Source organism: Marmota flaviventris, chromosome 12, assembly GCF_047511675.1.
Source record: "Marmota flaviventris isolate mMarFla1 chromosome 12, mMarFla1.hap1, whole genome shotgun sequence".
Lineage (NCBI taxonomy): Eukaryota > Metazoa > Chordata > Mammalia > Rodentia > Sciuridae > Marmota > Marmota flaviventris.
In genome coordinates, this window is record NC_092509.1 from 51,723,057 (window position 1) to 51,735,999 (window position 12,943).

The following is a 12,943-nucleotide window of genomic DNA, read 5'->3' on the forward strand; positions in this document are numbered from 1 at the left end:
CTCTCCTCCCCTCCCTCTCTCCCACCCTCCACTTTCTCTTCTTCCTAATATTTGAGGTCCCAGAAAGGAGAGGCTATTTTATCCATTATGTGCTCTCAGCAAGAACTTGAAACATAACATATTGTATTAACTCTTTGCTGAATAAATAAATAAGTGTGGTTTCTGCTTGGGATTGATAGTAATGAAGGTGAATTTTCACCCCTTGCCAGAAATTGAAAACATGGTCAAGCATTAGTATCCCATGGGCAGGGTGAGGGGAGCTGTCCACCTGGGAGCAGTCAACTAGTTAACTAGGTAAGCCATAACTGTGGCCCTGATCACCTGGAGGTTGGCTTAGCCTGGTAGAGAACTTTCAACCATATGCAAACATATTTGCCTGAGTTTAGCTGTTGGCCCCTTGGCAGTGTTAGGGTTTTTCTAGATGAATAAACAAAGTTTTTCAATTGAGGAGGAGTATTATATTACTGTTGCACGATGTTAGTAAAAAGCAGACAACTTTTAGTTAGTGATTTTATTGATTTTACATTCCCAACATTAAAAAAAAAATTCCTAACATAAAAGGTGCTCCATTGCCTGCAGTCTAGATGGACTGCTCACACCATCTAACCCTAACCCTCCATATGCTGGTGCTCTTGATAGTGGTTTTGGAAGAACAACACAGCTGAGTTTGTGGAGAGGGGTGTGTCTGTTTAGTGAGTGGGCCAGTTGGCTCTGATGTGCTTCATTCCCTTGAAGTCCTGGCGAAACATTTACCTGATGTGGATTGTGTTTAACTATACTCCTACTGATAAAATTAGGGGCAGGCAAATGTTCAAAAGTTACTTGCTCAAAGTGGATAGACTTGGATGTTTGATTTGCTTTCTGTACTAGACCATAAGCTCCCTTGAGGACAAGGACCATATCTCATTCATTATTTTTTGTTTCACGGCAATAATTGTTGTAATAATGAGTGCTTAATAAATGTTCAACTGTGTGTTTTCCCCCATGTTTCATTTCACACATATGCCATGATAATATTTGTTGTATTCTTATCTCTTAAAATTGACCCAGCATGCATGAAAGTGAAAACGTTTTTTAAAGAATAAATGATGTCTTATTAAGTGTTCTTCAGCCTCCTGAGATATAATTTTAAAGAGAAACTGGCAACGTGAAAAAAATAGTTCATTATTTGTTTAAAAGAGGTTAACCTGTATTAGTTAAAGAAGAGGAAGCCTTTATTTCATGAAGTTAAAAAGATAAAGATTAGTGGGTAGTACACGGAAATACCACATTTAAGAAATGAATTCATAAAAGTCAGAGACAAGTCAAAACTCAGCTGAGAACACTCTTCTCTTTGCTTAGGTTCTTATTTATATGTTATTTTTTTTACATATTGATAGGCCCTGAACTCTACCTAAATAGATATTTGGAACTTGGGGGGTCACATTAAAGAAAGTTATTGTAATCCCTTACACTCATGGTTATTTTTGCCCTTCTCTGATTAAGTCAGCTGGTTGACATCTCTTAGTACATCTTAAGAGTGTTGCTTTTTAAATTTTTATTTATTAATTTTTATGGTGCCAACACCAAAGTTTAGCATGACCTATTTTTGTTTCATTTATCAATTCTTTAGAAAATAATTCTGATTCTAGGATTTCCTTACATTTTGTCTTCATGAATTTGTCCTCACTTTAAAGAGAAGATTACTGATGAGTTTGTTTTTGAAATTAACTATGTCAGTCATTAATACTGCCCACTACTATTCTGGATTCTTTACCATTTCAGAAATGCCAATAGGATTATATTTCTCAGCATTAGGCTGGGTGAGATCATGTGTGGTTCCCATCATTGTCTTATGAGCAAAAGTGACACATGTTACTTCCTAGTTAGAGAATTTAATTGCTGATGCACAACCCTCCAGCAATCTCCTCTTCCTTTGGCGTGGAGACCAGAATTCTTTGCTCAGCAATTTGAGTCCCTGAGTGACCATGATGAACAGAGAACCCCTATTGACAGGTGATGAATATATAATATGAGGGGAAAAAAAAGAGAGGAAAAAAAAAGGGAAAACAACAACAACAACAAATAGTTTTAACCACTAATATTTGGGGATTGCTTATTACTGTCTGTATCAGGGTTCCATTGAGCAATAGAGCTAGTATACACATGTATATATACACAGAAATTAACTTATTGAAAGGTATTGGCTTATGTGGTTTTGGAACCTGTTGGGAAGCTATGAAATCTGTAGGGCAACCCATCAGGATGCGTAGGCTGGAATGCGCAGGCAGGACCTGACGTTCAGGCAGCAGAGAGAATTTCTTTATCTGGAAGCTTCCATTCTGCTGTTAAGGCCTTGATTGGGTCAGGCCCTCACAGATCATTGAGTATAATCTTCCTTACTTTAAAAAAAAAACTGATTATAGACTTTAATGACATATACAAAATGCATTCACAGAAACTCCTAGGTTAACATGTCTTTGAATAACTGGGCACCATAGCTTAGCCAAATTGACACATACATGACACATACACAGTATGTCATAACATAATTAGGCTTCCCTAATTACATGAACACAGTAGCAATTCAGCAATGTATCACTGTCAGAAGACCTGAGACTCCTTAAATAGTCTACCTCATGCATCCTTTTAATATAATAACTACAAAGGAACAGAGTGACAAACAACCAAATGCGGAATTCTGTTTTCAACCCATAAATTAAATGATAGTCTCTGGCATTCCTTTCACTTTTGAATGATTGCCCATGATGAGTCACATGTGAAGCAGAACACATAACCAAAGACCTTCTTCCCATATCTTTGTAATGTCTACCCAAATTGACTTGGGAGCAGAGCCAACTTAAATGTGCCTTGACCCCTAACACCTTTTCCCATCTGAAAGATCCATCTTTCTTTGTCAGACATCTTAGAAGCATTTTTATTCTGTCTTCTATGAATCCCTGTAAATTACTCATTTATACCAAATAGTCAGCATATTACTAGCAATTTTTTAATTAAGTCGATCATTTTATTAAGTTCTTATATATTTAAGAACACTATCTAAATTTATAATACATCTGCCTCTACTTAACTCAGTGTGTGGCCTGTGCTTCCTTTTTTTTCTCATGCAGAAAAAGAATGGGTCTGGGCTTTGAGACTTCTAATTTTTCTTTCATTTCTTACAGCCTCTGTGTCCATCATGTAGTCATCTCTACATGATGGTGTGTGTGTGTGTGTGTTTTCTATGCTCAATGCTACCAATTCATCTTTATGAGTCTAGGTTACTGTTGATTTGATATTTAACATTTATATAGTATATCTACATGGTTTACCATGGAGACACTCATGTCTAGATGAGAATCCATGTCTAATTGCTGCAGTCTGGCTGGGCACAAATCATGAGCCACTCAAGCAGGAACAAACTTTATTTCCGAACTCCCACAGCATTCCACGCACACTCCCCAGGAACTCTCCTGAACGCCACCCACGCAGCTCCTCCAGGAACACACCACATACCAACCGGAACTCCCCCCGCCCCCACGCGCACTCACTCTCAGAACCCCGCGAGAACTCAACGGGAACTCCAAAGTAGCGGGCGCCCAAGGCAGCAAGAGCCATCCTATTGCCCGAAAGTGAAGGTCAAATATACAATTCAATCAATCCAGCATCACAGTAATTATATATAGCTTAATTCAGATCATCATCTCAATGGTTCGCTGGCGTCACCTTTCAACCATTCCCTCTGGCAAATGCCAGGCGTCATTCTGACTGGGCTGTGGCTCTCAACATCTAATCAAAATAGGATATGCTATATGTTTCTTTTCCCTTCCTCTTTTACTTGTCAAGCTGTTTAGACAAGAGGACAACTTTTGCTTCATTAAGTTGTTCATTAGGCACTTCCCGATTGTGAAGAACAAACACAGTCACATGATCTCAGTTAATGTGAGTTTATTTATGTCAATACATAAGAAAGTAAGGAAGATAAGAAAGCAACCCAGTAACTATAAAGTCCACACTCGTTTAGTTCAATCATTTCCCCAGGAACCTGAGAGCAGGACTCTAGCTGTCTTGATGGCAGAAGTCATTGTCATTCCTATTCTAAGGTGACTTCATCATGGTGACTGCACCATTTTGCTGCTCTTACTACTTGTTTTCTCTTTCTCTCTTATTCAGACTTTGATGGATTGGGCCAGGTATTTCTCAAGAAATCCTTTCCTTATGCCAGCATACGGCCTGTAAATGAGTCACTTTGAATAATGTATTGAACCTTGGTGCAAATGGTATGGCAGGCATGGAGAGCTTTCATGACAGAAAACAAGATTTGCTTATATAAGAACTACGGAACTGGTCTTTCCAGGACATCAGGAAAATTATAAAGCCACCCATGAAATATAGATAATAACATATAGCTTTATTGCTAGGGACAAAACAGCTTTTGTTGCTTAATGAAACTTTCCCACACAGGGTTTTAAAGTACTCTGTCAATACCATAACTTATCTGAAACTACAGTGCTGCCTTTCTTTTATTGCATTTTTTTTTGATTGTTGCCTTTTATAACACGCACTTTCTAAAGAGGTAGACAATCCTCTTTTCAAAAAAAACAAGTGAAATTGTAGATGAAGCTCTGATTCACATGAATATTGTTGGATCATATTTTCTGAGTTGTCTTTAAAATTTTTTCATCTTTCATTTATATTGGTAGGCTATAGAGAATTTCAACATTTTTAATCCTGGAAATTCAAGTCATATTCCCAAGATTGGTTATGTACCTAAACAAGAACACTCTAAATTAGAAACTGGGTTTGTCTGTTTTTGTTGTTGTTGTTTCTTTAGAATTTTACACCAATGGAAAATAGTGCAGTCCATAAAGTAATTCATTTTTCTACCTACATGAGGCCAAAGGAATGGGCTTAAGAGCCAGACATCCATTTTACAAAAAGAGAATTATGTCTTACTAATTTTCTCTTGTATGAAATAAAAATAAATCACAAATAATCTTCATATTTACTAATACTGAATTGGACTCCTTGCACAAGTTTGTCTCATAAAACTATTTTCTCATAAAACTATTTTCCCAAACAAACAAACATAAAATTATTGGTCTCAGAAACTGCCAATGAAATTAAATAATTAGTATTGACGAATATAGATTCAGAAAGTCCACTTTATTAAGGTTTTGCTAAACTTTCAAAAGACAATTTAAAAAAATGCTTCTTCAGATTGTTTTTGTCTTTGATTCAGAGATTAAGTCTTTTCCTCAAATCCAAATTACTTTAGCAAATCAACTAAATTTTGTCCCATGTGGGTTTTGTGAAAGGCACTGTGTATTAAGCGTTCCAAATTGTTTGACTGGAGTATGCCCATAACTTCTAAGTGGCCAGGTGGGAAGGAAATTTGTGCATTTGGAGGAGTTAGTTTAGATGTCTTTCAAGGTAAGGTCTAAACCTCAGGTTCAAAATGGTTTTGCTGGGGTCTAGGGGCATAGCTCAGTGGTAGAGTGTGTGCCTAGCATGAGTGAGGCACAGGGAGAAAACCAAAACACACTGTATTTGCTAAGAAGACACAGGTGTATTTGAATTTAGGTATAGATAGAAGAGAGTGTGATGGATTAGTATGTGAAACAACAGAACTAGCTGCCGCGAAAGAGTACAGAGCATGGTCTCTAGAATTGTTTCTTCACTAAAACATTATCACTTATTTACCCCAAATAAACACATACTGGGAATGAACCTTTCTTTCTTTCTTTTTCTAAAGAGATAGGAGTAGTGTTACAAAGATGTTGGGTGGGTGAATATACAAAACAGTGGGCCTTTAGCCTATTGGACCAGTTGCATTTACCTTATTCATCATGTAGAATAGTGGGAGAAGCTGATTCATTTCTGAGATCAAACTGATAAAAAATGTATGCCCCCATCTGACAGTGTGAAAAAGCCATAAAATATGTACTTCTGATAAAACATGAGCATTTGGTAAAGGTTTCATAATTTTAATGATTTCCTGCCCCACCAATTCAGCTTTTCATCACAACAATTTATTTAGGGATCTGAAGGTTAATAATGTAGCTATACCTGGGTACAAGTTTATCCTATTTAAAGAAAGGTACATTAAAAAGCTTGAATTTTTAATCCTTTGTAACAGAAATGGAAGTTTAGCAGTCAAACACAGCAAAAGAAAATGAATAACCTATTACATCTTGCATTCCTTTTTGTTACATTGCCAAAAAGTAATCAGTGAACTTTTAGAACTCTGTAACTACAAGACTGCTAATGTGTCAAAATATGAAAATTCAGTTTTTATAGTTTTAAGAAACTTCTGATGGATACCTATCTAGTCACCACAAAAGGCAATATCTTCATAATTCTGTCAAAGATGGAAATTTTCTCAAATGGGAAAGGTAGGTTGTCAAATAGGGTTGACTTCAGGGCTATTACAAAACCTCCATCATCTTAAGTCAATAAGTTAAAACAAAATGGTAAGCACGTATTTGGTTAACAATAAATAAAAGGAAAAGATGCTAATTCATAGCAAATGGAAAATATTGAATATAGATTCATTTATCCAATCTACCTTAGACCAAATGGAAGTTATATTCATTTCTTCTTTAAAAGGTTTATAATAAAATGCACCAATTCATTGGGAATAAGTACAGGAAAAAAAAATATAATTGAACATCTGTGCACAATATATGGAGCTGTTTATAGGGGACTGAATTTGAATAACCAATGGCAAAGTATCGTTCATTACAGGAGGTGACTGTTCTATTGCAAGTAAAGGCAGCTTTTTACATTCCCTAAGCATAAAAATAATGGAATGAATTCTGGACACAAAAATGCATACAAATGATCATGCATATGGAAAAAAAATGACATATTCTAGGACAGAATTCCTGAGAAAAACGGACCCTAGATCTGATCCTATCAAGAAATTCTTATAGTCTTTTTATTTTTTTTTCCCCTGGAATTTAGTTCAATAGAAGTTTCTACAAACAAACAAAAATCTCCGAACAAATCGAAGTCACTTGAGAATAACTGCAGTCTGGCGGGAAATGAGCTGTTCAGTCCCAGGTTCATTGAGGCACTTGAATAAACCAGTAACTGCATTAATAAAACATGTTTTTCAAAGGGTAAGATCAACCAGAAATGTGATCTGAAACATCTTTACTAAGAGCCAAACCACAGCCCAGATTCAGGGAAAAACGTGATGCTCAGAGCTACACAAATGCTGAGGTTTCCCACAGACATTTCATTTTTTTCACTGAGCCTGCTTTGACTTTCTGTAGACACAGTTTTCATCCTGTGTTCCTCAGGACCTTGGAAGTCTATGAAGCATCTCTTTACAAGTTTCCTTAAAGACTCATGGGGACATTTTCAGCATGTCTCACTTTGATCATTTTGGGGTATCCAGAGGGTGGTGTTTACAGAGCCTAGATACAATCTCAGAATGTCCCACTTCCTCTCTCATGAAGTGATAAGCTGTGATTCAATTATTTGATATGAGAGTGGCCAGTGACAATGCAGTGGACATTTGAGAGTGAATAATGTCAATGATTTGACTCGGGGATGATAAACGTTATGTGGCTTGGGAAGAGAGCAGGCTGCCTGAAAACCACTGAGGCTCACATGCAAGTTTTCAACCTGTCGTCTCATCAGAAGTCCTTATTGTACTCCAGAGTAGGCAGAAACGTTCTCGTGTAGTGGGTTATTGTTCTTTGAAATCAATGCTTGAGAGTAAATAAGGCACTAGGTTCATATTAGCAAAAGAGAAATCTAAACTAGAATCTCAAATTGTTTGGTTCCCAACACTTGGAAAATAATTCCAAAGATGGAGACAAAAAAGATGAAGGTGAATAGTCACCCTCCTTAGAATTTCCCACATGGACATTCACCAGATAGTCTGAAATTAAGTTTTTGATTTGTGTTTTTTTTTTTTTTCATTTTGAGAAATATTTCCTGGGATGTTTGGGAGTGAGAGAAAAGGAAGTCTATGTCACACAGAAGAAGTCTAAAAGAGAGGAAGGCTACGTCTAGAGGGGTAGATTCAACATCCCAATGAAAGAGAAAGTTCTGCAGAATGGAATGTTCTCTGTGGAGACATGGACCCATCTATGACACTCTGCACAGGGCCCATTTTCCTGTATGCCACAGAAGGTCAGTGTTGTCTCCTGGAGTCAGTGTTCTTGCCTGTGCTGCTGCTGCCCTGACCACGCTGATGAGGTGGGTGGCTGTGTCAAGAAGAACTCTGCTGCTGGTGGCACAGGGCAGAGGATGCTGGGATACAGCTCCCAGCACTGCCATGTTTGATGGGGTTCAGAGGAAATGGCAATGATGGTTATTTTATAAAAGATGACATTCTCTTTTCCTGCCACATGCACACAAAAGACAATGGCAGTGAGGGGGGGGCATGACACTAAGCCTACCCTTGTCCAGTGACTGTGGAGAAATACCTCCCAGGAGACCCCTTGGGAACCATAAGGAAGCAACTATATTTTTCCATTTGGATTTCCTTTTCAAACTCAACCAGGTTACTTCTGTTTGTCCAAGGACACACTTGGTAAATTTGTTTCATTCTACCTTTACTCTCTGCTTTCTTTCTTTTTAAAATGATCGCCAAAGCCACCTATATTTGAATGACTGGCAGGATAACTCCCAACTCAAGGATTGGGGATATGGTAAATATTTTTATAGTCTTATAGGTTGGCCATTATTGATGAATAATTCCATTTAGAATACCCCAATCAGTCATAAGAACACGTTACCCTTAAAAACACAGCTCCCGTCTAGTTCTCTTGACCGGTAAAATATCCAGTGAAGCAGTACTTGGAAACATTAAGAAAGGAAAGCAGCCATTCTACATTAAGTGAACCCACTAGAAGAGATCCATTGGTTCCTCCTTCAGTCTTTTGGCATATTTACAACCAAGTCTCTAGAAATGAGAAAGAATAAATGAAATTGCTTGTCCTCGCTCTGAAAACCCACGTATTATATGCTGGTCCTAAAAAACAATCCCTAGCTAACATCTGGTTTTGTGTTGATATTATTTATGCCAAGGTGACCAGAGAAAAATGGTCCCTCAAGATGTTAACAATCCAGATCTCTACCAGGGCTTTTGTGCAGCTGCATTCTTGTCATCCACATTCGTGACTGGAAGCAGTGGATTTCTTTTCCCTTCTGGGTTCTAGGGGAGGACCTGTTACTGATTCTACCAGGATACCACAAAGATTATTTCAAGAAAAAGATTATATGTTATAATGCTTAGCATTTATATATGTTCTTTTGATTTCAAAACAAGTTATAAATATCTCCTACCATGACAACATTCTTGCGAGGTAGGTGAGTATCACTGTCTCTACATTAGCAATAGAAAAACCAGAGGCCAGGGGGTGAAGGACTCTGTTCTGAGTCATGGAGTCAGGAGCCACACTGGGCGCGGGCATCCTGGCTACCCCCTCTGGGCTCTGAAGAGACCATCCCTCTCTCTTGTGTAGCAACAGTCTCCATTAATACATGGTTATATATTATATAGATATAAAACACCAACACACAATGACATTATAGAACAATAATCCAATATTTCTGTTTCTTAGTAAAATATGTTACGCACAGTATTTAAATTGCATTTCTCTGAAAAGCATTTGGTATATTAAATAGCAGAAGGTATATTAAATAGCTCTATAAACGTTTGCTGGCATACTCTTAACAGCATAATGATTCTAAAGAAATTAAAATCCACTGGCGCAGAGAGACCTTTCCTTTATAATACCATAAACTAAACAAAAATGTTGAAAAACTACTTTGTTCTCAAAATGCAGACTTAATAGCTTACTGAATATTAGCAGGTGGCTATATCTTTTTTTTTTTCTGAGCTTAAGAGAAAGGATACATATTGCTGGCTGTGGTTTTAAAATAAGCAATTCGGTAGGGGAAAAGAATGCAGTTGAAAGGTGAAAATTAAAGACTGCTATTTCCATTTTGTATGCATTTTAAGGGAATCATACATTTTCAAAAGATGTTATCATACTTGGAATTAATATTGAGGTGAATAGAGGAACACTATGTAATAAGAACATTTTGTGAGAAGAGAAAGAAAATGATACTAAATAAAACCTACGGTATTAGAAGACAATGAGCAAGCAGACAAAAAAAGGTATTTTTCAGGGCTGTTGAAGGCTGGCATGAGATGGAATCTCTTCATGCTCAGGTGACTGGATTGGGCTGGGAGACGGTTTTCAAGAATAAATACTTGGTTTGATCAGTCTTTTCTCCTAGGTGAAATCTTCACCTTCCTCTCCAGATCAGCAGTGCTCAGAATGGTGTGAAAGCAAAGAGCTCACCTCATGCTAAGAACCGAGCAGGTGGGTTGGCAGAAAAAGCTCTAAAACCCAGACAGGAACAGGAAACAGGAATCCAAGTCTTAAAATCCATAGGCAAACATAAAAACTAACTTCTAAGCCAGAAGGACATTCTCTGTCAGAAGTAACAAATACAAAAGTCTTGATTTTAGTATACATGGTGCTAAGATACTGTTAGATAGAGAGTACACGTCGTTCAGAGAACATTTTTTTTTATAAGTGTGCTTTTTTTTTCCCCTAAAAAAAAAAAGACATATTAAATTGTCTTTCTCTCCTCGAGTCCTTTATGTATAAATACGAAGTACGGAACTGTTGTTGTTCACTCTGCTATGCGCTCAAGGGCTCCTTCCCGCTGGTATTGTGTGTGGCAGTTTTGTTGGAGGGGTGTGAGAGCTTGAAGAGGCTTGAACAGTTCGGCTGTTTGGTTGGCTGTAAGGTTTTGGCGTAAGGTGAATACCAGTCCCTTTCAAACACATCTTTAAGTTGCTTAATGATGCTTCTGTTGTTCCGCACATCTGCCTGGTTGATAACAAGGCCTGTGCCAGCATTCTGGGTAAAATCATTCCCAACCCAGTCAAAATTTCCTGCAAACCAACAAAGAAATAATGGTGAGGAGTTAGGATCCACTGGGGGAATAGTCCCAATATAATGAAATACAGAGCCGATTCTATTTTAAAAAATTATAACATAAACACCCAGGAATAATGACAGGGAACCTGAATTGTGTTGACAGCTTCAAAAAAAAAAAATCCAAGAAGCCTTACATATGGCATATTAATATTTGCATATTATCTTGGCATTTCCTTCAGCTTCGCTCAAGTTGAAACTCAAAACAAGGAATCTGCTGTTCCTTTTTGTAAATGTTATTTCTTATTGACATTCACAAGACGCACTAAATATGGCAACATTTGAAATATATAGGAATACACTTAAAAATCCTGTGAACAATTACTACCTTCTCAAAGAGACACCCTCTAATCCATATGTACAAGCATAATGCTGAAAAACTTTTGCATCAAAGAAAAAGCTGATGCTGGGGAAGTACTGGTTCCTGAGTACACAAATGCTCCTCTATTGGGATGTACGTAATTTCCTGTATTGGCCACTTTGGCCCAGGAATTCAGACAGTTGTTTTGAGAACAAGCTCCCATGTATGACTGTGGTGTTAACCAGTGTATTTGTTTTCTAGGGCTGGATTCATAGTGTACCATACACTCGGTGGGTGAAACAACAAATCTCTTTTCTCACACTTCTGGAGACATAATCAATGTGCCAGCAAAATTGGATCCTTCCATGGGCTGAGGGAAGGACCTGCTCCAGACCTCTCTCCTTGGCTTGTAGCTAGCGCTTTTCTCCTTATATCTCTTCCGATTGTCTTCCCTTTATGTGTTTTGGTTTCCAAATTTCTCCTTTTTATAAGGACAACAGTCTGATTCAATTAGTGCTCACCTGAATGATCTAAATTTTAACTTGATTATCTCTGTAAAGACTTTATCTCTAACTATGGTGACATTCTGGTATACTGGAGGTTAGCAATTCAGCCATATGAATTTTGAGGGAGCCGGTAAGGCTGGACTCTATCCCAAGAGAGGGTAATAATCTCTATGCCATTTATTTGCAAGGTGGAAGCAGATTAGAGGACTGGACAACTCATAATGCCCAAGTTAGTCTCTTCTTTGGTATCAAATGCAGACAGGTTTCCAGCAGATCAAAGGTTTCTCCTCAAGAGGGCACAGCACCATTTTTTTCCCCCTTTACTCTTCTTTGTTCTTCATTCAATGAATACTTATTGAGTGCCCTTAGGTGACATTAGTCTAACAGGTCCCATATTAGGAGCTGCTAATATAAAGGTGAAAATGGCATCCCTGCCTTCAAGGAGTCCAGGAGGGAAACACAATAGTTATAATACAAAGAGTATGTAATACTAGGAGAGAAGAATGCACACAATGCCACCAGCACAGGACAGAAGGAGTTTCTAACTCTGGCTACATGGGTCAAGAAAGGAACATTCTATTGAATAATGAGAGATGCATTGAAATTTACTTAGGACAAGAGAGCCAGATCCCAAAGAGAGGATGACATCTTGTGGACAGAGATAACTTATGGATGGTTAGGGCATTGGAACATTAAGGGGAGAGACTAGGAATGAGGCCAGGAATGAAGGGTGTCTAAGGATGGAGGGACTATCATTTATTGAGTGCCTACTATGAACAAAGCACTGTACTTGATATTTATGTTTATTTCATGATTGGTAAGATTTACACTGACTTTACAAAGGAGGAGAGGGAGGCTCAAAGGAGGGAATAAATTTGCCCAATGTCCCATGACTAAGCAGTGATGCACCCAGGTCTCCAGGTTCCATGAGCTCTCTATGGTATGACAAATAAGAAGTATTCTCTCTAAAAAACATTGAGCCGTGTCAAGACTCACAAAAATTTGTTTATAAGTGACCACCATCCCTGGTATGAACTAAGCTCATGGTTTTGTTCTCCTTTTTGGTTAAGAGCTAGTTCCACAAAGGGAAACGGAGACTTTAAATGTCAAGACTGGTCTTCCATTCCCTCAGTAGCAATTCAGGTCTCACTGCAGAAATACTTGCTGAATAAGATGCTGAG

The 12,943-nt window shown here is 37.9% G+C and overlaps 1 protein-coding gene across 1 annotated transcript in view; it reads right to left on the reverse strand.

Moving 5' to 3' along the window:
- Positions 1 to 10,655: 10,655 nt before the first annotated feature.
- Pld5 (phospholipase D family member 5) overlaps positions 10,656 to 12,943 on the reverse strand; it is a 418,074-nt gene continuing 415,786 nt past the window's right edge. The window contains exon 10 of the mRNA XM_027928595.2: positions 10,656 to 10,912. Within this exon, the coding sequence (XP_027784396.1) occupies positions 10,656 to 10,912 (257 nt within the window). The remainder of the gene's footprint in view (positions 10,913 to 12,943) is intronic.